The sequence below is a fragment of the Alexandromys fortis genome, unplaced genomic scaffold (assembly GCF_014885135.2).
Source record: "Alexandromys fortis isolate MF-2015 unplaced genomic scaffold, M_Fortis_MF-2015_v1.1 scaffold_42, whole genome shotgun sequence".
Lineage (NCBI taxonomy): Eukaryota > Metazoa > Chordata > Mammalia > Rodentia > Cricetidae > Alexandromys > Alexandromys fortis.
The window spans coordinates 5,402,860-5,428,398 of NW_026067934.1; the positions used below are offsets into that span (position 1 = coordinate 5,402,860).

The following is a 25,539-nucleotide window of genomic DNA, read 5'->3' on the forward strand; positions in this document are numbered from 1 at the left end:
GGCTAGCTGGAAACCCCAGAGCACCCTGATTTCAAAGACAGAAGCAGCCGCCATGCATTGAAGTTGACAGCTGGCTGAAGCGTTCCACACCCTACTTTGTGCCTCCTCCATCTCGCAGCTCCCCTCTCTAGCCCCCTTGTATAGGCTGATGGTGTGTTAGAAGAAACCTATCTTCTCAGAAGGAGACTCTTCCAGGGCCCCCACTGCGGGGGGGAAATGAGGTGACATCATCTGTCAGCCTAGTTACCCACAGTGGCTTCACTTGCCTGCCTCCCTCCTGCTCTCCAGGGGAGAGGGAGCTCTGGTTCCTCCCCACTTTGATCCAGCCCCTTTGACTGGGGACTCATCCTAAGGATGGCTCCCTTCATTGCTCTCCACCTCCCCTCTGCATGGCCATCCTCAGGAAAAGTGGTAAATTGACATGTTTATGGGAATGTGTGGTCTCTCACAACAAACAGTGAGGCTCTGCCCACTCAGCAGTCGTGAATAGCAAACCACAAGAGCACCTGAAATGCTACACTGAAGATAAATGAAATCAGAGAACCAGACTTTTAAAATAAATGATGAGTTAGTAGAGCCAGTGAGGTGAAGAGTGTAAAGAGGCTGGCCCTCAAGCCTGACTACCTGGTGGAGGGAGAGAGAGAACTGACTCCCAAAAGCTGACCTCTGATCTCCACACACACACTAGGGCATGGGCATATTTTCTCCCACACATAGATAGATGATAGATAAGTAGGTAGGAAGATAGATAGATAGATAGATAGATAGATAGATAGATAGATAGATAGATACATACATACATACATACATACATACATACACACAGATACAAATATACAAACATACATACATGATAGAATGATAGAAATATACATACACAGATATAGATAGATACACACATACACAGATACATTGAAATACAAATAAATGAATCAATAAATGTAGCAAAAAACTTTAATAAAATTGTTTGAAGCATGAACCGCACCAATAATTCACAAACATTAAGGCATGTAAGAATCACCTTGGGGTTGTTAGGGCAGACACCTGGAGCCCCACCTGAACGGGCTTTATGGGAGAACCTCAAAAGCACTGAGAATTTGCACTTTTAACAGTTCCCCAAAACCCTGATGTGTCTGGGGCTAAGAAGCTCGGGTGTATATACCGAAAGGTATGTTTCTCAAACAGAAAGACAGTGTGGTATGCCTGCCCCCAGTGCAAGCAAGTCCTCGAGGACCTCAGAGGCGGGGGAAGGTGTTACAGAGCATGGGCAGTGTGGGGTGCGGGCTCTGAGCCAGGCTCACGTGAACAGGCAAAAGCAGGAGGACAATGTGTCCCAGGCAGAAGCCAGCAAGATGAATGGTATACAGCCAAGCTGAGTTCAGACCAGCAAACGTCAGAACTCTTGGAATGTGAGGTCAAAGCAAGAAGGTTCCTCTGTTAGCAGAAAGGACCAAGGCTGGAGGAGCAGTATGGGCTCAGGTAGAGATACTGGGATTTTCCCAAGCGAAATGGGGCTGGAAGTCCTTTGTGACTTTGGTCACCTAGACATGGGCTGTGATGACTCCTGGCACACACCCACTGAGAACGTACATCTCAATGGAACCAGAGGACATTAGGAAAAGAAATCTTGGAAGCAGCTTTACTCTTGTTTGGTGTGTAGCTTTTGACAAATTCTGAGGCCGCCAAGGCCACAGCAATTCAGAGAATGATAAGGCACAGGCCGCACTTTAACCCAGTAGCCTTGGACTTGCTGAGGAGGAGCATTTTAAAATCTTCCCCAGCTGCCTGGCAGGAAGTTCTTACAAATCCAACAAGAGGGGCTGAGTCCATTAAGTCACAGGACAAAGGATTCCACCAAGTGAGAGCAAAGGACAAACAATAGGCGAAGCCGGACACATGCAGTAGCAATGACACAGTTTCACCAAGGCTTCTCGTCTTTCTTTCAGTTTGTCTACCCCTCCCTTTTCCCCCTCCGCCCCAGCACGGTGCACACAGCAAGTGTGAGCATGTGTATACATACACGGCTATGGAGGTGGGTGTGAAACTGTCTTTCCACGCAGGGAACTGAAAGAAAACATACATCTGGAGAAGATGCACAGCGGAGCCTTCCAGGGAGCCACAGGGCCCAGCATCCTGTGAGTACCCGGGTGCAGCCTCCTCTCCCACACAGTGCAGGCTAACAGCCCTGTCTAGTGGCCAGTCACATCGCCGCAGGCTAGCTTGCAGGCTGCCAGCGTCTGTAGCTGAAAGGGACCAGAGATGTCAGTGTTGTACTGACACGACAAATGTCCTGTGCCTGTGACAAAGCCCCACATTGATGGGGTACCAGCAGGCTTGCTGCCCCTGAGGGAAGATTGCTCTCAACCTTCTCATCTGCTTAGGGTCCCTCTGGATGGGCAGCACAAGCCCAGTCTCCGTGTGTTATTGCTATTGTTGCATGTGTTTGAGTGTCCATCTTCTCTATTAATTTCATTTCCCCCATTTTATTAGTACATAGACATGCTGGATTATGGTTTACCATCATGGCCTTCTTTGTCTTGGTAAAAAAAAAAAAAAAAAAAAAAAAAAAAAAGCCTGTGTCCATATAAGATATTCTGAGCTCCTAGCAGAAAAAGACTTCCACATGTAAATTCACATGAGGGCCCATAACTCAATCAGTAATGCCAAACAGGGTGTGGCCTCCTGTGCTAGTGGAGGGTGGCTCCCCGCCTGGAACCCACCAAGAGAATCCATTCTGACCCAGTCCACCCCCAGCCCTTGGCTAGCTATGGTTGAGATGCTACAGACTAGTCTTCCTACAATAGTTCAAGGACATGTTCTGTGTCCTTCAACCGTCCATGAACGGGAGTTCCCTGCAAGGGCTTGTTCAAAGAAAAGCTTCTCCAAGCAAAGCTGAGAGACCCTCAGGATTAAAAGCAGTTTCATAATGTGGCCATTTAGAAAAATCATAATTGTAGGTTCCATTCTAAGGCTGATGGCTTCCCCAGCCATGCAACCACCGTGTCTGAGAAGAGGCTGGACCTGACCACTTACTCTCCACATAAGACTCTACAGCAGGACAGAGCCTGATTTCCTAAACCAGCAAGGACGCAGAAGCCAGAGGGAGGCTTAGTGCCCTGGGGCAGAGTCTCCTGCCTCCCCCATTCCTCCAGGAACCTGTACCCTTGTACCTGTCCCACTCACGCCCACCTTTCCCACTATTGATCCCTCCTTGTGCTGGGCCCTGAGCCTCACATGGGGCAGACTGTGGAAGAGGATGTGTTCCTGGGAAAGGTTTGGGCATAAGCCACTTAGAATACGAGCAGGATTTTTAACACAAAAACTGCCACCAGCTCCCTATTCCTGAAATACTGCACATTTGGGGATTTTCTTAGATTTCTTTGCCTCGAGTCTAGTAAAGTCAAGCAGCTTTGTTTAAAGGCCCTTCTGCACAGCTGTGCTAGCTTGACATGGTGTTTGCTTGCTGCAGATGGACACATCCAACTGGTTACGAGAGCACATGTGCTCCACTTCCTGGGTAGATGATGGCTAACGCCACACATAGCTCTTAAGAGGGTAGTCCACCTGCAGTTGATGAAAACCTCCCCTGCAGGGCTTCATCAAGCCAAGATTGAGGCATCAAAGCTCTGATATTTCCCCCCAGGGCAGAACACAAACGTTGACATCACCTGTGTGTCTGCTATCTTAGAAAGCAAGCAGTTGGTTTTTATAAAATACAGAGAGGACAGGAGGGAGGTGGGGTGGAGGATAGGCAGAAGGAGGGCGGAATAGAGGGTAGACAGAAGGAGGGAGAGGTAGAGGGTGGGCAGAAGGAGGGAGAGGTAGAGGGTGGGCAGAAGGAGGGAGGGGTGGAAAGTAGAGCGAAGAAGGGAGGGGTGGAGGGTAGGCAGAAGGAGGGAGGGGTGGAGGGTAGGCAGAAGGAGGGAGGGGTGGAGGGTAGGCAGAAGGAGGGAGGGGTGGAGGGTAGGCAGAAGAAGGGAGGGGTGGAAGATAAACAGAAGGAAGGAGGGGGTGGGGAAGGGCATCAGAGATAGAGGGATCAGGAATGAGGAGAGAAAAACACTAGTGGCCATTCAGAAGGTACAAGGAGTCACCCCAACCTTGAATACAATAGGGGGTACCCACGAGAGGGAAATCTCAGAGCAGCTCTTTGGAAAGCAGATCATGGGGAGAGCAGCTGAAATGAAGAATTAAAGGAAAAACTAAATGGGGGACAGATTTCAGCCCCTCAAGGAGGACTGCTGAAGAAAATGTGTAAAATCAGTCAATAAAAGGCCTTTCTCCCCTTCGTGGTCAGGGATATTTCTTCCACCAAATTACAGGCCCTGCCAAGCGACGGGCTGGAATCCATTCAGACCCTCATCGCCATGTCCTCCTACTCCCTGAGAACTCTGCCCCCCAGAGAGAAGTTTACCAGCCTGCTGGTGGCCACTCTGACTTACCCCAGCCACTGCTGCGCTTTCAGGAATTGGCCAAAGAAAGAGTAAGTGAGAAGCAAAGGCACACAAGCCGCTGTGGAGAAACTGGGATCTGGACCTAGCCCGTGGTGCACAGTGCCCTGTCCTTTCCTGGCTACTTTCCTGGCCAACTCTGCAGTCATGGAGTTGCTTTCAGATAGACAAAAAAAAAAAAAAAAAAAAAAAATGAGCTTCTCCTCATCCTGAGGAACTGCCAAATAGCTGGAGCATCTCTCTAGCCATTGCAAAACCAGTGTCAAAAAAAAAAAAAAAAATCCACAAAACCAACCTGTTCTAATTCTTAGCAAACATGATTTACCCAATTCATCTTGGACTTGAAATTGTCAGAGTAACATGGTTTTGTTTGGGGTTTGGTTTTGTTTCTTAACTATTTGTCTCCCGAGGAAAACAGCGTCCATTTCTGAAGGGAAACCTAGCTCCTACAGATTGGCTAGGGAGCAGTCGGAAAGGGCAGGAACTGCGGGCTGCTCTGTGTCCAGCAGAGGGCGTCTGACTGCGGGCTGTTGGTGGGGATGGGGTGGGGGTGAGAGGGGTCGAGGGCCAGAATTTCATTTCTTACAACATCGTTTTTCCCAGAGTTCTCTAGCCAAGAGACACCATTCCGCATCACGACCCAGTAAGTGTCACATGTATAAATGGAAGAGAAAGCAAGGACTAACTTTCAAATGTGTGGTGTGGGCATGTGGCAGTTCCTGCTCCCTCACTCCTCTGTCCCAGGCTTGTCTGTTTTCACTGTAAGCCTTGTTGTTGTCTATTGTTTTCATAACCCTCTCCTGGGTCATAACTCCCCGAGGGAAAAAGCAGGGCTTCAAAGAGTCATTACTGCAGCCTGCAGAGAAGTGCCCAATCAATTAATTAGGTATGGCACTATAGCAGTGACACCAGGCTGCTACGGGCTTTGTTTGGAATTAACCTATTATAGCTGATCAACTAGCCTGTATTTTTTATGCCTGGAGTGAATAGATTCAGTTCTACCTAAAGATTTGAAGCAGCTGAGAAGATGGAAATACTTGTTGTGTTTAAAGATCTACACCATTTGGGGAGGGGTGTGTGGTGGTGAGGATCTCACTATGTAGTTCTAGCTGTCTTGGAATTCACTATATAGACCAGACGGGCCTTGAACTCACAAAGATCTGCTTGCCTACTCCTCCTGTGTGCTGGGATTAAAGGCATGAGCCACCGTGCAGGGCTCAAGCTCTACCCCCTTAACTGGGCTTCAAAGGACTTAAATTGAGCACTAGCCATGTTCCAGTGTATCAGATTTGGAGATAAAAAGATAAGACATCATTTCAGCCCTCACAGATGGCAGGCAGCATCAAGGAGCGAGAACACCTTTGTCAGAGAATGTCAGGACAGAACAGAGAATGGGGCAAAATGTTCCGGGGCCGAGGAGTAGTGTCTAGGGCTCGTGGGAGACTTCCTAAGAAAGATGACTTCTGCAGAGAAACCTTGGGGAAAGCATGCCAAGATGAGGTGACTCGCGCGAGGTGTGGGGCAGGAGACACCAGAAGATGAATGCTATTCAAGATCAAGCACAGCAAGATGTAGGTACATGGAGGAAGATGAGTCAGGAGAAGCACCCCAGGGAGTGATGTGGGCTTTCAGTATCAGCCCTAGGTAGCAGGAGGTTGAGATGCTTCTAAGTGAGAATATGCAAATCTGCTTTCATGAAATCTCAGTAGGGCAGCAGGATGAAGCAGGCTGAGGTGGCAAAGCTGACAAAGAGAGTCACTAGACAGGGATGCTGTTGGGATAAGGCTGGTTCTGGTCACCTACTTACACTTCTGTGGCAAAGAGGTCACACTCCTCAAATTACTGATATGTGAATACTCAGTTCAAGACCTTTTGCTCCCGAAAACGTAAAAGCCTACCTCTAGGTAGGAAGGGGTAATGGAATTAGGACTCTCTGAGCTTGGTGTGAATGTCATCGCTCACAGGCTGGCCTAGAGGAGCTCGGGAACTTCCACTAACTCACAGGTACTTCTGTGACTATAAAGCCCTAAGCCTCAGAGGCCAGTGAAACTGGAGAGCTGAACTTGGCTCTGTGGGAGTTTGGTGCAAACTGAGGCTTCCCACAGACAATGCACTGGGCTGCCTGGGCAGAACTCTCTATGCAATCTTGGCTAACTGTGAAGATAGAACAGTTAGCATGCGGTATTATCATTTGAAGACCAAGTTCCTGTTGACTGTGGACTTGTCTGAATACCTAATACAGTATCTCTGTAAAATACCAAGCCAGAACAACTCCCACTACACACTTACATGGGTCTAGAAGGACTCAGTCCAAGTTTATAAATGTATATTAATACCTAGATGACAAAATGGTTCATTTTTGAGAGGCCATTGGGTCAAATCATTCTGACACGATGCCCCATTTTTCTACATTTGTACAAAATCATTCCTTGTTTTCTCGATGCTGAATAATAACAGCCCAGAGAAATGTCCACGTTGGGCCACCTCACCTCTCCACCCTCCTCAAGGAAGACTGGAGCCGCTCACAGTAGCTCCCATTCCTCCTTTGTGAACCTCCCTTAGGCTCTGTCCCTATGCACCAGCTTTCTTCTGTCCCCTTTTCCTAAGCAAGACTTCCCAGAGGGAAGACAGAAGAGAAGAGAACATCAAAACAAGTCTTGTACAAAAGCTGAAGACCTAAGATACACACCCAGCCCCACAGAATCCTCACAGAAAGACTTCCAGTCACACTTCAAAGTCATGAATGCCAACTAGTTAATCAAGGTCAACGGGAAGGAGAAGAATTGACGAGGAGCAAACTTGAATATGCCACAAAAGGGAGCTTTTAATAAGTACTGAAAACCCCATGATCAATACCACAAATTTATCTGGTTTTTTTGCCCCCCTCTCCCGAACCCACACAAAGCACTCGGCATTCAAAAGCATTTTCTCTAAGCTGGAGACAGGCTAAGGACAATGCAGGGGGCTTTGCTCTCTCCTCAGGAAGCATTTCAGTCAGGACAATGGTGCGGAACACACTGAGGGAGTGATAGGAGAAGAATGTGGATGAGTAAGGCATAAATAGACATGATCAGGTTAAAGGATCAAAAGCTCAATGGTTTGTTTTTCTTTTCTTTTTCCTACCTCGTCTCTTTCAGACAGAATTTTTCATTTTCCATTTTTGAAAACTTTTCCAAACAATGTGAAAGCGCAGCGAGGAAACCAAATAATGAAACGCTGTAAGTATTCACATGCAGGTGCTTGGGAAGCCGCGTCTTCTTCCGCGGGCACCTTATTGTTATTTGCTGTGACGATTTTCTTTTGATAAAAGTCTTAGTGAGTGGATGTTTGCAAGGTGTTTTTCTATAGTTTAAAATGGGAACCTTTTTTCTTTGCAAGTGGCAGCAAGTTGTACATGTTATCTTAGCTGTTCTTTTTTTTTTTTAAAATCAAATGGAAATGAAAAGGTCTCTTTTAAGAATATAACAAAGTTGTTACTATATGCATTAATGTATATAAAACTGCCGTTTCACTTTCAGACATTTGGGTATCACTAATGGCAATACTAAATGAGGGCTTCATCTGAAGGAACCATCTCTAGGCACATTCCATAAAGACAAGCTGATTGCAGACACGGCTTCTAAAAGCAGGTTCTTCCCTTCAAAGACTTTGGGGCTAGCTCGACCACTGAGCTCCTGATTATGGGATCATTCTTCCATGTGTGTTCCTGTATGTGTGGATGCACACACGTGTGCTTACATGGGAGGCCAGACCGCACCTTGGGTATCATTTCTCAGGAGCTGTCCATTCTGTGTTTTTGAAACCGGGTCTCTCCCCGAGACCTAGAGCACACCAGTTAGGCTAAGCTGACAGGTCCATGAGCTGGAGGAACCCTCTTGTCTCCAGTTTCCCAATACTGGGGTTTTCACGAGAGTTCTAGGGACCCGACTCAGGTCCTCATGCTTGCACAGTGAACATTTCCCAATGGCACCATCTCCCCGGGCCCTTCACATTAATCTTAATGTCATCATTACCATACACTAGATGGCAGCCACATGTCTATTCTACTGACTGATTCTAACATTTTTCCTGCTTTAAACGCTCTCTGCCCTGGCATTTCCCTTACCTTCAACTGTAAAAGAGCAAGCCTCAGAAGACAAGCCCCCGTGTCCCTAAGCCACATTTATTACCATTCCTCCCATGCGCCATGGAGGACTACAAAACCAGACACCCTTCTCAGACACTCTGCAAAGCTCTTCTATTTCCTCTTATCTTCTTCCCACCAATCTCAGAGTGTGGTGGAGGCAATGTGTGCTGTGATGCAGAGACCTTGGACCACAAGTTATCTCAAAGTTGGAGGTGACCCTTGGTGCAATGTCTTGCAGCTCAGAGTTTAACATGTGCCTTTTGGGGAGACAATAGTTCTGGACCACATTTATGCTTTCTGAGACATCTTTTCCTCTCAATATGGAGCAATAGAAATGAGAATTGACTTACCGAACCAGAGTGAAGGATGCTATCACAGCATCTCCCAGGATGGATGCCAGCCTGTCCTCCTCTCCCTTTTTTCCTTAGTCACCACTGTCCAGCCTATAATATTCCTTTTCTCATACCTCCCTCTTTGTGTCTCTGTTCATAGGACTCATTTGCAGCCATTAGCTTTATACTTAGAAACAGAAAACTGTAGTCACAGACCGCTTGTTTGTTTCCCAGCTGCTCAGACTCCAAATAACCACAGAAACTGTATTAATTAAATCACTGCTTGGCCTATTAGCTCTAGTTTCTTATTTGTTGACAGAGGTTTTTGTCCTGCCTGGTCCATAGCAGTTCAGTCCCAAAGAAACATACAGAGGACTACATTAATTATAAACTGATTGGCCTATTAGCTCAGGCTTCTTATTAATTAACTTTTACATCTTAACCCATAATTCTTGTCTGTGTTAGACATGGCTTGGTACCTTTTTTATCAGTGAGGCATTCTCATCTTGCTTACTCTGCAACTGGGTGATGACTGCAGACTGAGCCTTTCCTCTTCCCAGAATTCTGTTCTGGTCACCCCACCTATACTTTCTGCCTGGCTACTGGCCAATCAGCATTTTATTAAACCAGTACAACTGACAAACCTTTACAGTATACAAGAACATTGTCCCACAGTACTCCTGCCTTTTATTCTTTTCAAAACAAGAACTCTGAACCTAATCTCCTTTGTTTAGCTTTTTCCCTGACCATTATCCATTACAATTTATAGCCAACACTCTAAACAAAGACAAATATCCATAATCCATTTGGGGGGGAATATGGGCGTAGTTTTCTAGGCTACTTCCTGTGGATTGGGGGCACTGATAATCTTATGGAACCTAAAGAAAATTTAGAATTATGATCAAGTCCTGACTGGAATATTCTGTGAGGCTTGACCATCTTGGCCAACAGTCTTGAGGCTGTTTTAAATGTAGAACTCAGAGGAAACTCCAACAGAGTCCTCTGAAATGTTGGATCATCTGGGTCATCCACTCCTATTGGAGACTTTTTTCAGGAGGTCTTCCTTGATCAAACCTGATTTTTTTTAACCAAAAAGAATATGCAGCCTCTCATTTCCTGTAGAAACAAAAGCGAAACCTCTTCTCCAAAGTAACATATAGTTTGACTTAAATTTTGAAGTCAAAGTATTTTCAAAATATATATGTTGTATTAATCCAGCAGCATTTATAATCAAATGTCTTTTAGCAGCTATTGCTCCTTCTTCAGCTGTCAAACAATTCAAAGTCAGTACAATAGCATACAGTATCCAGACTCTCTGTGTATTTTCCACCTTTATGTGACTTTATTTTTAACTCTATTTCTTTTATTTTTAATTTTTAATTTTTTTGAGACAGGATTTCTCTGGGTATCTTTAGCTGTCCTAGAATTCACTCTATAGACCAGACTGTCCTTGAACTCAGGGAGACCCATCTGCCTCTGCCTCCCAAGTGCTGGGATTGAAGGTATGTGCCACCACACCCAACTACTTTCTTTCTTTTTCTTTTTTTTTTTAAGGACTTTATCCCTTTTCTTTTCTCTCCCACATTTTTAAGCACACTGTAAACTGTTTAGAGTTTTTTTTCCTCTGAATGTATCTTTACTATATATTTCTCTTTTTCTTACCATATGAGTCTTTAATTTGCTAAACATTGTGGCTAGGATTAAAGCTGTGACTTTGATGACTGGATCCACCCCATTTCTTAGCTTTCTGTGAGTCTAACTTCATAGTGGAGGTACTGGTAGGCGCCATGTTTATTGTCACAACTCTATGGCATTCCAGGGTCCCAGCCACCACCATGAATTATGCTGTTGGCGATTCATAAACACCATTTAAGTGTATTGTGGCTGGGCCTCTTAAGAGAGCTGCAAGGTTTTTCAGCTAAAGCTGAGTCAGGAAGCCTCTCTTAAATAAGACATGCTTGCCTTTAGCAAACAGAGCCCACCTGAGAAAATGATGCTACCAAGAAACCATGCTTAACTCTGTTCTTTTGTGTTTAGAATTACTTCCCAAGCTCTTTCAGGTTTTATGTTGATATTGTTGTCCACTTTATATCTTACATTAACACATAATTATTGTCTGTGTTAGCTATATGGCTTGGTACTTTTATCAGTGAGGCATTCTTATCTTGTTTCCTCTGTGTTTGGGTGACAACTGCAGACTGAGCCTTTCCTCTTCCCAGAGTTCTCCTGTTCTGGTCACCCCAACTATACTTTCTGTCTGGCTACTGGCCAATCAGTGTTTTATTAAACCAATACAAGTAACAAATCTGTACAGGATTTAAGACCATTGTCTCACAGCACTTACTGGCTAGTTTTTACATCTTAAATTAACCCATTTCCATTATTTTATATTTTACCGTATGGATCATGGTTTATTGGCAGGGTTCCAGCACATGTCTCCTGTGGTGGCTACATGGTGTCTCACTGACTCCACCTACTTTCTCCCAGCATTCAGTTTAATTTTCCTGCCTAGTTCTATTCTGCCCTATCACATTCCAAAACAGCTTCTTTACTAATTAACCAATAAAAATGACACATGTACAAAAAAACTTCCCATACCAAAAAAAAACATTTCTAAGTACATTCAGTTGTGGTGCCAAGAGTGGTTATGCAGAGAGACTTAATCCACCCTCAGCAACTGCCATCGACCCTGCCCAGTCTTTCCAAATGAGCATCACCTTTGGGTTTCCTATGGTAATGCTGCTTTGAGACAAGGCTCCAAAGTGTAGCTCACACCCTACAAATTACCTTAACTTAATACACAATCTAAGTTGCATTGCTCCCCATGGAAACATTTATTTTTTAAACATAGCCTATGTTGGCCTCAAACTATGTAGTCAAAATTACCTTGAATCCTCTGATTTCCTAGCTCCTCTTGGATTCTAGGCATGCACTCTTATATCCAGTCTATTTGGTGCTAAGTAGTAAATCCAGGGCCCTATGCATACTAGGTGAGCACTTACCAGTTGAGCTATGTTGCTTGCCCCTGAAAACACATTTTTTAAATAAAGGCAAAGCTCTACCAGATACTCATTCTGAAGCCATCCCCTGAACCTTAGCTGTTCTTCCCAAGAAAATCTGGTATTCTCACCACTGTGACTGACACCACCACCCTCTTAAAAAAAAAAAAAGAAACCATATTTCCTCTTTCCCTCTCAGTTGTCACTGGAACAGTCACTGCCTCTGCCTCCTAAGCCAGTATTCCTAAATCCCTGAGTCTATTCACACTCCCTAACATAGCCAGCAGAACCTGCCTTTGTCAGTATGCATGACACTGTCCTTGCAGGCTAGCCCAGGAGAAAAATCTGCCAGACATATGCCTGGTAGGACTAAAACATCAAGGAGGTGGATGGGGAAGAAGAACATGTGGGACCCCTTACTTATATGTGTTCAGAAATCATGGCAGAAGTCTTAGAAGTTTAAATCAGTACCTCAAGCAGTTGTGATGATTTGATGAGGGGAAGAGTAAAAGAAATAGAGACAACAACGGTTGGAATATTCTTATTCAGTTTTGTGCTACTGTTTTGTATGAGGCATCTACAAAACCTGCTTGAAGTGTAGATTCCTGGGCTCCATGCCTGTAGATTTTGATCTGCATTTTAAACAAGCACCCCGATGGTTCAGACAGACATTTATTCCCCCCAACCACACTTTGGAAACCACTGACTGAAAAATGATAAAGATCTCTGAGCTCAGGATGTAGAGGCCAAATCCTGACACTGTCCCCACAAAGGATCATAGGCCTATCCCATCTTCTTTAATTATGGTTTCCTTTCTAACAATATGAGGAACAATAAAATGATCTCTAAGCACCAGTATTAAGAAGGATTTGTTTCCTTAATAATTCTTTATAACCATCTTCTCCTGGAAAACTAATAGTATGTAATTATATTGATATCTATGATATAAAAAATAAGTGTATTGTTTAAAATATTTAATAATAACACAGATAAGGTTCCTATACTGTGCCTTGTGTGGCCACAGTTCTTTCCCTTATTGGGCATTTTTGCATCTTTTTTTAAAAAACAAAAACAAAAAAACCTACGGATTCCCTTCGGTACTGAATGCCTTAGATATATTCTCATCAGTTTAGTGAATTAGGTACAACTTCCAAGTACATTGTATGAAAGGTTTTAAGAGTAGGAAAAATACTTTAAAAATATTTTTAATTAATTCTTTGGGAATTTCATATAATGTGCTTTGATCATATTCACACCCACTCGTTCCCCCAAATCTCCCTATGTCCTTCTCCCATCTCCTCTAATTTCATGCCTTTTTTTAATAACTTACTGAGTCTAGTGTGTGTTGATTACACATTCATAGATGTGGGGCTATTCACTGGAGGCATGATTGATGTACCGGGAGCCAGATTCTTACAGAAAAGTGGTGCTCCCTTCCCCAGAAGCCATTAACTGTCCAAAGATCCCCAGGAGTCTGGCCTTATGAGCCACTCATCACTCCATACAGTGCTGGACCTTGTGCAGCTCTTATGCAGGTCTCCATACAGGACTGTTAACTGCTGGACCTTGTGCAGATCTTATGCAGGTCTCCATACAGGACTGTTAACTGCTAGACCTTGTGCAGATCTTATGCAGCTCTCCATACAGAACTATTAACTGCTGGACCTTGTGCAGATCTTAAGCAAGAAGCCACAGCTGCTGTGAGTTCATGAGGTCAGCTGTCCTGATATATCCAGAAGATACTGCCCATTCTGTTCCTCTTCAAACTGTGGCTACTAAAATCTTTTCATCCACTCTTCCATGATGGTTCCTGAGTCTTGGGTGTGGGCATGGTGTCTCTTTTACGGCTAAACACCCTGCTGACACTTACTCTCCGACTTTTGACCAATTGTAAGTTTCTGCATTAATTGCCATTCATGGCACAAAGCAACTTCTTTGATAAAGACTGAGATCTAAACCAATGTATGGGTGTAAAGATTGATTTAAAGAGCAGTTTGATGCTGTGTCCACTTAGAAAAATCACAATAATAAATAAAAAATAATAGTAGTAGGTTCATCCCTATGGCCTCTAAACTCCACATCCCTAAATTCCTAGCCAGATTTATAGTACCTGGCATGCATTTCCTCTTGTAGAGTATACCTTAAATTCAAACAGAGGTTGGTTACTCCTCTAACTATTGAACCACTATTGCACTCATGGGATTATTATTCTTCACAGGGGTCACAGATGAGTCACACTATTGATGACTTCTTTTTCCCTACAAAGCACCTTCTAGAACTATGAAAGCTGGCCAGTTTGGAGGAAACTAGCCCCATCCTCCTGGTGAGCAAAAAAAAAAAATACTTTTAATGACAAAAACTCTAAGGTAAAAATTTCAGAAAAAAGTCCAAACTCACTGAGCCCATAATCATCAAATACATGTTCAAGGTTCTCATGCCTTATTAATTTCTTCTAGAACCATGGTTTCTTAGTGTAGAGTTGTTCAATCTAAACAAAAAATGTATTTAACAGAACCAAAACTCTGCTAAAGACTGTGAAGTAAGATCTTGATCCTGGTAAAGTTTTTGTCTTGCAAGCATGAATACCTGAGCTTGATTCCCAGAACCCACATTTTAAAATAGAAAGAATGTGGTCCCATAAGCTTGCAGTCCCATTGCTGGAGAGTGATACAGGCCAGCCACCCTGTCTTACTTGGTAAGTTCTAGACCAATGAAAGTCCCCATCTCAAAAAACAAAGGTGGATGGTTGCATCCATGGTTCTTTTCTATTACACACACACACACACACACACACACACACACCACACCACGCCAAAATTAAGAGATAGCCAAGAATGATGGTGCATACCTATAATCCAACACTTGGGAGTTAAGATCAAGAGTTTAAGGCCAACCTTAGCTATGTAGCAAGTTTAAGACTAGCCTTGGCTAAATAAGATCCTGTCTAAAATTCTAAAAGAATATTAAATGAGATAAACACACATCATTACTTATTGGCAGTATGTTTTGATAACTAAATGCAACTCTAGCAGAAAAAAAAGAATAATGAACTCTTTGGAGAATAGGAACAAGAATGGTTGTTTTGAGGGATTTGTCTTTCAGGATTAGAGAGAATTTTCTCCTTAGGATTAGAAAGAAAAGAAAGAAAGAACATTTCCAGAAGTAGGTGAAACCCAGGCCAAGCAAAGCCTTGAGGCTCATCAAAAGGAAAAAGTGTGACTTTTATCCCATAAATGATAGGACATGGAGAAGGGATGAACTGCCAAAGTAGAGTTGAGATTTCTGTTTTGAAAAGGCCATTCCAGGAAACTGTATTGGAGAGAACTAAAACCAGATAAGGGCTGTCAAGAAAAGAAATCAGTAACAGTGCCCCAAGAGAGAGTGTGGATGTAAGCCCAGGAATCTCAGTGGGGTGGATGCTCCACCAGCCACAGACTCATACCCTAAGGAGTGCTGGATTTCATCCTTCTTACTGTTGTCCATGCTTTTCTTCCTCTACTCCTAAATTTGTAGTAATCTGCCATTGTTTTCTGGTTCCCATTTGGAATACTGGATTAAGCAAGGACTTCATTGGAAATGAGACCTCAATAACTGATGGATGATTCTTAATGCTGCCAGCCTTGCAGCCCCACTGTGTGCTGCTACAAACAGCTTGGTAGCAATTTGCATAACAACTAAATGAGATAAATAGATAAGAAAATGCCAAGAAAGGATTCTTTTAAATTTAGCATGTATATTTTATGTCTCTAAACTTGTTTTCCAAAGAAAATCATCCCTCGTAAACAGCTTCATTAAGTCGTTGCATCAGCATGCTAAATAGATATATATTATACCATCTAGAGGCTTTTCATTTTCTTTTCAAAGAATTCCATCAAATGTGGTAATTTAACAAGTAAATGTAAGTCTAGGGCCATGATGACTTTGTTTTCTTTTGTTTCTTAGGCTCTAAAAGCCCACTAAGGATGATTCTTGAATTTATTTTAATACTCAGAAATATAGGACACCTTTTATATTTCCCTCAAGCCAATGTTTGTCTTGCAGCTATTACGCGATTTTTGAGGAGAGTGAATTGAGTGGCTGGGATTACGATTATGGCTTCTGCTCACCCAAGACGCTCCAGTGTGCTCCAGAACCAGATGCTTTTAATCCCTGTGAAGATATTATGGGCTACGCCTTCCTTCGGGTCCTGATTTGGCTGATTAATATCCTAGCCATCGTTGGCAACTTGACAGTCCTCTTTGTTCTCCTGACCAGCCGCTACAAACTGACGGTGCCCCGTTTTCTCATGTGTAATCTCTCCTTTGCAGACTTCTGCATGGGGCTCTATCTGCTGCTCATTGCTTCAGTGGACTCCCAGACCAAAGGCCAGTACTATAACCATGCCATAGACTGGCAGACCGGCAGCGGCTGCAGTGCAGCTGGCTTCTTCACTGTGTTTGCCAGCGAGCTCTCGGTCTACACACTCACAGTCATCACTCTAGAGCGGTGGCACACCATCACCTACGCTGTGCAGCTGGACCAAAAGCTGCGGCTGAGACATGCCATCCCAATCATGCTGGGAGGCTGGCTCTTTTCTAGTCTGATTGCCATATTGCCCCTGGTGGGTGTGAGCAATTACATGAAGGTCAGCATCTGCCTCCCCATGGATGTGGAATCCACTGTCTCCCAAATCTACATATTATCCATCTTGATCCTCAATGTGGTGGCCTTCCTCATTATCTGTGCTTGCTACATTCGCATTTACTTTGCAGTTCAAAATCCAGAGCTGGTGGCTACTAACAAGGATACTAAGATTGCTAAGAAGATGGCCATTCTCATCTTCACAGACTTCACGTGTGTGGCACCAATCTCTTTCTTTGCCATCTCAGCGGCCTTCAAAGTGCCTCTTATCACTGTCACCAACTCGAAAGTTCTACTGGTCCTTTTTTATCCTGTCAATTCTTGCGCCAATCCATTTCTGTATGCAATTTTCACAAAGGCATTTCAAAGAGATTTCTTTCTGCTGCTGAGCAAATTTGGCTGCTGTAGACACCGGGCTGAACTTTACAGAAGGAAGGAATTCTCTGCCTATACCTCCAACTGCAAAAACGGCTTCCCAGGATCAAGTAAGCCTTTCGAGGCTGCTCTGAAGTTGTCCAGAGTGCACTGTCAACATCCTGCTGTCCTAGACAAGACTTGCCACCAAGAATGCTAATGTGGTAACTTTATTACTGAATTGTACTTAGATATGGGGAAGAGAAAAGTCTACCTGAGCTAGTCACTTTCATATAATGCGTTTTAGAAAAAATATTTATTCTTAAGCACTTTAGGAGAATTGTACTTGGTTCAGAAGGTGGCCCGTGACGGGTGGTTAATGGAACTGGGCAGTCAGAACTGCCCTCTGGAACTTGATGACATAAATTTCAGGAGTGTTTAGGAACTTTTGTAACAATTTAGAGAAGAGTAATTTTGTTTGTTGAATCTAATATTAAGAAAAACTAAGGTGTCGTTTTTGCATGTCTCTGATCTTTTTCAATTCAGTCTTGTTATTTTTGCTGTAGTCTCTAAAAGTATTAGTTCATAACAGATTGAAAATTTTAAGTGGTCTTTGTCATAAAACAGTTTGATAAATGTATTCAAGAAACGCACTGTGCAGTGTGGTAGCCATTAGCCTTACATGGCAGTAGAAGTTCCTTAGCTGTATTCCAAGTGCTTCCCATATCTGACTAGTAATGGGCGGTACAGATGCCAACCATTTTGTCTGTAGTGTGGGAAGTTCTGTTAGGCAGCTCTGTTCTAGAGACTTCTGTCTCCTGTCTACTTTCCACTTTCCATCTGAAGGCATGTTTCTGCATACTTGTCTAGCTTGCAGATCATGGAAACCTAGTAGGCAGAAGCGCACCTCAGCCCATTTTGCTTCCTCATCTCCTACCTCGGGATCTTGGAAATGATACACAATAAACATGCCCAGCTGACTTGATTAAATCGACAAGGAAAAGTTTTTATTTCTAGAACTTTGCAATTTTAAGCAAAACAAACTACTTAAATATTGAAAATGATTAACTTACATTATTTCCATCCCTTGCAGTTTATTGAAAAATATATCTAATATTTATTAGAAGCATTTTTACTTCTATAGTTGAGTTTTAAAGAACAACCAAACTATGTGTCTAATTGTAGCACTTCCGTTTGCTGCTTTGACTTTTTTTCAAAAGTTCCTTATATACCCAACATCTTGGTTTTTATTTTTTTTTCTATTTTTTATTATGTAATTTCACCAACTGAATCTTTATAAAACCCTATGGAGCAGATGCCATTAATCTTTTATGAGAGAAAAACTGATTATCATTTTTGAAAGTGCTGAAAACTAGTAAAAGATTCATAAAATGATTCAATCTCAAAACTCTCCCAAATCCTAGTCTCTTAATGATTGGTAATCAATCATTAAATATTATCCATATTGGTAATCATGGTTTTCCAAGAGTTACTTTGCTTGAAATATACCAAAAAATAAGATACATTCATGGATAGACAAATAAAAATTGGATAGATAGGTTGTGTTACCTATGAGTTTATACACATTCAAAGTTCTTTAAATTTTTACCACTATTATAGTATGAACATTTTCTTTTTTTATTTATTTATTAAAGATTTCTGTCTCCTCCCTGCCAGCGCCTCCCATTTCCCTCACCCTCCCCCATCAAGTCCCCCTCCCTCATCAGCCCGAAGAGCAATGAGGATTCGTGATCCTAGAGAAACTAAATAGGAAGGTGGACCCAATGAACATTTTCAAATGTATGGAAATGTTAAAGGAGGTATGTAGTGAACACCCATATGTCACCACCATTTAGAGTCAACACTATTTACTCTAATGACTTTCATACATTACTATGCAATTACCTGTTATGTAACTGTACATTGGTGTGTCTTCTATTTTGATATTTTAAAGTAATTTGCAGGCATCAGCCTTACACAAAAGGATATATCATACAATCCCATGCATATGAACTTTAGCGCTCTTATACACCAAAGTGTAATTTCATGTTTATTTACTTCTCAGGTATAGTTTATGTGCAGAGAAATGGACATACCTTAAGTGTGCCACTTGAGTTTTGGGAATTTCATGCACCTGTGTAACTCAAGCTTCTATCAATATTCAGTACACTGTTACCATTAGAGGGTTGCTCAGCCCTGTCACAGAGGTGCTGATCGCCAGATCAAACAATAACGGATTAGTATTTCCTGTCCTATATGGCATATAATTGTAGGTATGTAACACATACACTTTGTCACAACACCTCTGGGACAGTATAATAGTTTTACTATTTATCCATTTAATTGCTTGAATACGCTCATTCATTTCCATTGCTGGCTAATATTCTACCATAGCAATCTTAAACATCGCTTCTCCTGCTGGTGGATATCTTAGCTATTGTCAGTTTTCAACTCCCTGTGAGCATTTATTAAATACATGTCTAGCCACAACTAGATCCCACACATTCAGTTTGCCCTCAGTTCTTAAGTCATTACGGTAAATGATTCAGAGAAGATTGTAAGCTTTTTAAAAAATATATTCTGTATTTTTTACACATATGACTTTTCTGGTCCATGACAAATGACTTGGTTCAGATGGAACTCTCCTGATCATTCTGGAGCCTGTCTCAACAGTACAACAGAATACAAACTCATCATGCTACTGTGTAACTACTTGATGTTCTTCCTGATTTGTAAATCCCATGAACAAAACAACTTAGTAAGAAAAAAAAACAGTAAAACAAGAAGATTCAAACTTATCCTTGTAAATAAGCTTTTAAGCCAGCACACACTCAAATAGTTTGAGCTTAAAGAACTCATAGTATGTCTGAAAGCAATTCATGACCTCTTACACAGATAATGGTCTTTATTTTCCACACTGTAATTTTAGGTTTAATAAATGAAGTCACAGTTTGCTGTCTTCCTCCTTCTCATATCCTCCCACCCATAAGACCTATGTTTGAATTATCCTCCAACCTGCTCTTTAATTTCTATCCCCAGTGCCTTGCATACATCTCAGGACCTTCCCCCTCTTCCTCCTGGACTATGCCACAGTTACCCATTTGTACTCATACCCAGTCTCTCCCAAGTCTTCACGTCATACATACCAGCGATGAGCCTTACCAAAATCCTATTTCATCTCATCACATACCTGCACAGAATTCCCAAGCAACTCATCAACACCTAGAAAATGGAAGCACGCATTCCTAGGCCAACACTCGGAGAATATAAACCATGTCCTCAGACCTGTTCATCCTTTATTCTGCTATTTTCTTCATAAAATGACCTGAACCAGTTACTCTTCCCTAAGCCTTACCCTTCCATCTTCATGTTAGAGCCTATGTCATTCTTACATTAGAGTAATAAATCCCTTGTCCTTGTTTCTACTTCCTTTGGAGTCCAAACTGCAGGGTTTTGCTCTTTGATCTGTTCCTTCCCTAGTGCATTATAGTTAAGACACTGCCTCTGTGTAAAATAAAGGACATACTAAGTATGTAACGCACCGTAGTCTCTTTCTACAGACTTCTTTGGCCTGCATGTGTGTCTGCATGCCACATGTGCACTACATGCATGTCTGGATCCGCTGGAACTGCACCATGTAGGTGCTGGGAATCAAACCTAATCCTCTGGGAGAGCAGCCAGCCCTGTCAACCACTGAGTCATTGCTCCATCGCCTATAGACATCTTGAGCACTCTTCTATATCACTTTTTTTCTTTCCCCACACTGGAGTGTTAATCCCCTACACAAGTCCATCTTTATTTCACCTGGGCTAGAAAGACAAACTACTTTCTCTTAACATGCCCAGTTTTCAAACTGGTTCATTTTCATAACTAAAATATAAAACTGCCTTTGTTAATTATTTCATGTATGACATGTATAAAATGTGTGATACAATCTGTATAATCTCTCATGGGAAATCATAAACAGTTATTCACTATGATTTTATATCTCTCATACTTTTTTACTGTTAGATATTATTATAAGTGGGCTGCAAAATGACTTAAAAGAATTAATCAATCTGGAATAAATCATCTAAACTTATAAAAATAACTTTAGAAGACATTGGTATTTTGTTCTCAACTTATTACACTTGTTATAAAGGACATGACTGAATTTTTCTTAACATATTAATTCTAAATATAAATTCAGAACCTCCCTCACAAAGTATTTCAATAAATAGGTTCATATAGAAAATAATAATTTCTGGGCTAAGCAGACAGCTCTGTTAATAAAATACTTGCTGCAGAATGCATCAAATGTGGAGAACACGAGTCAAATAATCCCAAGATAACTTTGAATAGAGTACACTAAGATTTTTCTTTATTAAAAAAGGAAACTCACAGAATGGGAATGGGGGTCCATCTTCTGTGTGGAGTGCAGCAAATGGGTAGGACCACAGCTTTTTGGTACCCAAAAGACATGCCTCAACTTGGTCCAACCTCTCAAAGGCCATTGGCTGAAGGAGGTTTATCATCACCTCCCCCTTTTGTTTAGAGAGTTCCAAATCAAATACAAAACTATATACAACAAGAACAGATATCAAGTATGAAAATTAGAATTAGAACCAGTATAAATGATATTAAGTAAGGAACATATGCTAAATGTTTCAATAATCATTCTATCCTAAGGAGTCTAAGCCTTGTATTAGAAAGGGCTTGGTTAAAGCATAAGAGGAAAGTACCTGCATCCATCTAATCTTCAATCCAATTGAAAGCCTGAGAAGGGAGATAATATTACTTGAGTAGGCAGAAAGTACAATCTAACAGCTTCCAAAATGTGCAGAAGATGACAGAGAAAACTGGCTACTTGGGCAATCTCCCAAAGTCTCTTTTGTAATGTTGAAGCAACCAACTTTGGCTAAGGCCTAGAGTAGCTTACAGACCATTTTCAGTGGCAGGAAATTTTTTCAAAACTGTTTTACCCTGTCTTTGCAAGGTTTGGTAGTCTTTTTTCTTGTATCCTTCTTGTCCAGTCTTGACGCCATGCATTTTATCAGTGGTGGAGGCATGGGCAGTTCCTTGCCCAAAGTTCAGTTTTGCCAAGAAGAAAACAAGCTCCAAGCAGAGTGTCTTCAGTGCTCAATATTCTCTCGGGAATAGATTGGTGCTGCCAGGAGCAATCATGTCTCATGTCAACAGAACCCTAACTTATTTAAATGCCATTTTTTTTCTTTTTCTTTTTTTTATTTATTTATTTACTTATTAAAGATTTCTGCCTCCTCCCCGCCACCGCCTCCCATTTCCTTCCCCGTCCCCCAGTCAAATCCCCCTCCCTCGTCAGCCCGAAGAGCAATCAGGGTTCCCTACCCTGTGGGAAGTCCAAGGACCACCCACCTCCATCCAGGTCTAGTAAGGTGAGCATCCAAACTGCCTAGGCTTCCACAAAGCCAGTACGTGCGGTAGGATCAAAAACCCATTGCCATTGATCTTGAGTTCTCAGTAGTCCTCATTGACCACTATGTTCAGCGAGTCTGCTTTTATCCCATGCTTTTTCAGACCCAGGCCTCGCCATAAATAAGGGAAATTGAGCCTATAAATGCCATGTTTTACAGTTCCACTGGTATCTCCTAGTAGGCTGAGAGTTATTATAAGTAGACACTATGAAGGCAAATTTTTTTCGCTCTTTTCTTGTAAATGTATAGTAAAGAAACAAACTTTTAAATCAATAACTGTAAGAGGCCATCCTTTTGTTAATAGAGAAGGCAGAGGAATTCCAGATTGTAGAGGGACCATGGGTTGAAAAACCTTGATGACAGCTCTTAGACCTGTCACTAGTCTCATTTTCCAGATTTCTTCTTAACAACAAATACAGGAGGATTTCAAGGTCTGGTTGATTCTTCAATATGGTGAGCATCTAGTTGCTCCGGTATCAGCTGTTCTAAAGCCTGTAGTTTGTCTTCTGTTAATGGTCATTGTTTAACCCATATTAGTTTCTCAGTTAACCATTTAAAAGGCAGGAATATTAGTACCTCTGAAGGTTTTCCATTTGCTTTGTGTTCTTGTACGGCCTGAATGGCTGATGACCTTTGTGTATAATACCTTATAATGTCCTTTCCAGAAACCTGAGTTTTGGGGACTATAGGAATGTTAACCTGGGTATTTCATTGCTTCAACAGGCTACCACCCATAAACTCACTGCAATATTAACTACATATGGCCTCAGCCTTCCTCTCTTCTTCTGGCCCTATGCATTCAACCCATCTTGTGCTTTGTTTCACTTGAGATAGGGCTCCAATTCCTAGGAATTTAACATCTGCCTTGTGAAGAGGCCAATTTTGATGCCAAGATTCTGGAGTAACAATACTCATGTCTGCATCTGTGTCTAGTAATCCCTCAGTTACAATGTTATTTATACACACTCTTAGCTTTGGTCAACTTTGGTCTTTGATAATTTATAAAAGTCTTCCAAGATATACATTTCCTATTGGAGTTATTTATTCACCCTCCATGTCTATTCCATCATCCAGAATAGTATGGTCTTTTACAGTAGGCTCCAGATTTTTTAATTTTCCTGGTAAGACATGTCCTCCATAGTGACTGGGAATAACAAGACCATGTTTGACATGGGGCCTGCAAAAGGTTCCCCAAGGAGTTTCCCGATGGTATTGGGTGGCCTTGTCTGCCCTTTTTCAATCTACATTCATTGGCACAATGCTGACCTTTGCCACATCTCGTACATATTCCAGAAGGCTGAGACCACCCATTTTTGCCATTCCCAGAGGAGACATTATTCATAGGAATTCTTTGTCTACAATCTCTTTTCAGATGTCTTATTCTACTGCAATTAAAACATTTGGCATTTTGGTTTCTCCTCATACCATTGGAAATCGCTTCTCCTACCCAAGTCTCAGTGCTATAGTCAAGTGTCTCAACATTCATTTTATGCAAGATTCATTCATCTATTGGTGTTGATCTGACCTTTAATGGCCCAAGGATGTTTTTGCATTCTAAGTTGGCAATTTCAAAATCGAGAGATTCAATAAATTTACATCTAGGTCCAGGTCTGTAACTACTACTTGTACAGCCTTAGTCAATCTTTGTAAAAAAAAAAAAAAAGTGACTAAAGGATTCTTTCTGGCCCTTTTTAATCATAATATATTATTAAATTCTCTTTCCCAGTTCCTGAATCCTGACCCAAGTATTTAAAACTGATGTGCTATATAGAACAAGGTGTGTTCATCATAGAGAGCCTGATCCTGGGGATCAGAGTAATGACACTCACCAAGAATTTGATCTTGGGGTGACTCAAATCCTTTTGCTTTCCCCTGTTGTTCTAAAATTTTTGCCTCTTCTTGCCAATAGCATTTCCATAGCAGTTGGGGTCCATTTTCTAGGACTGCTGAGATTAATGGAAGACAATTGTGTGGGGTAGCCTTATTGCTGGAAGCCCACGTTTTCACCATTTCCCTAACAAATGGTGAATGCAGACCATAAGATACTATTGCTTGCTTAATTTCCTTTAGATTGCTCATACCTATAGGTTGCCATATATATTCTTTGACTACTTTAGAGTATTTTGTGCCAGATGACTTCTCAGAGGATATTACCAGATAGGCAGCTAAAAATCTGGGTATGTCATCCCAGACTCTGGCATGTACTGGACAAGCGAAATCCTGTCTTTGTCCCTTATCTCTCTGATCATCAATTTTGATAATTTCCTCAATCTTTTCAAATATTTTTACCACTGACTTTTGTAAAGTCCAAATCTCCTTTCCAGTGTTGCATTTTAATACCCTCATTGATGATTCCAAGGTTTGTCCAGAAAAGATAACGTCTTATCCTGGGACATAATTTTGATGGTGTGCATAGTGCCTTCATGGAGAGATACCTTATCCATTAACCTATCATAACTTTTCAACAGATTCTGATTGTTAAATTCAACAGCATGAATTCTTTCAGATAATGTCTCAGCCCCTTTGACATTGATTGGATTTTGTCAGTCAAATTAATCTTTTCAACTAGCTGTTCATTATTAGCCTATAAATACTGTATCATTTCGAAAAGTGCCTCATTCTTTGATCTGTTATCAAACCATTTTCTTAATGATATAATATGGAAATAAACTAACTCCCAAAATCAAATAAATGGATGTATATGGAAAATCACATAAGCCTTGCAGGATACCATCCATAGCATAAGAAATTAATTCCTGAATGGTAATATTTTCAGTAATCATGTAATTTTTAAATCTTACCTGTCATAGGCAATTACAGTGAATTGGAGTAGGTGTAATAACCTTTATTGGCCAGCAGGTGTTGTGGTTGCAGCCTTGTAGCAGAGGGACTTGGAGGAGAAGCTCCCCCTGGCTTTTCTGGGATCATTCACTTTGGTTCCACATGAGTCATCAACTTAGATGTTGATAAATACGCTTTGTTTAACAAATTAAGAGCAGTCATTAAGGGCAATCAAAGCAATTCCTAGAGTTTGTGGTCAGAATAAGAAGGAAGCTTTCCTTCAGTCATGAGCCACAAACTGTGCATGGTGTGAAAGAAACACGGCAGGGATCACCAGTGGAGAGGCAGCTGGCAGGGAGTGTCAGGTTCCTAAGCAGTGTCAGATGGGCCACAAGCAGGAGAGAAAATTGCCCACGCTGGTGAACCAGGAGGTTCAGGTTCCTG

The 25,539-nt window shown here is 41.9% G+C and overlaps 1 protein-coding gene across 6 annotated transcripts in view; it reads left to right on the forward strand.

Moving 5' to 3' along the window:
• Lhcgr (luteinizing hormone/choriogonadotropin receptor) overlaps positions 1-25,539 on the forward strand; it is a 58,029-nt gene extending 32,490 nt beyond the window's left edge. The window contains exons 5-8 of one of the 6 annotated variants that reach the window (XM_050146096.1): positions 2,061-2,135; positions 4,298-4,483; positions 7,589-7,669; positions 15,950-25,539. In XM_050146096.1, coding sequence (XP_050002053.1) covers positions 2,061-2,135; positions 4,298-4,483; positions 7,589-7,669; positions 15,950-17,102 — 1,495 coding nt within the window. In that variant the 3' untranslated portion in view covers positions 17,103-25,539. The remainder of the gene's footprint in view (positions 1-2,060; positions 2,136-4,297; positions 4,484-7,588; positions 7,670-15,949) is intronic. The other 5 variants (XM_050146094.1, XM_050146095.1, XM_050146093.1 and 2 more) reach the window with 5 other exon arrangements.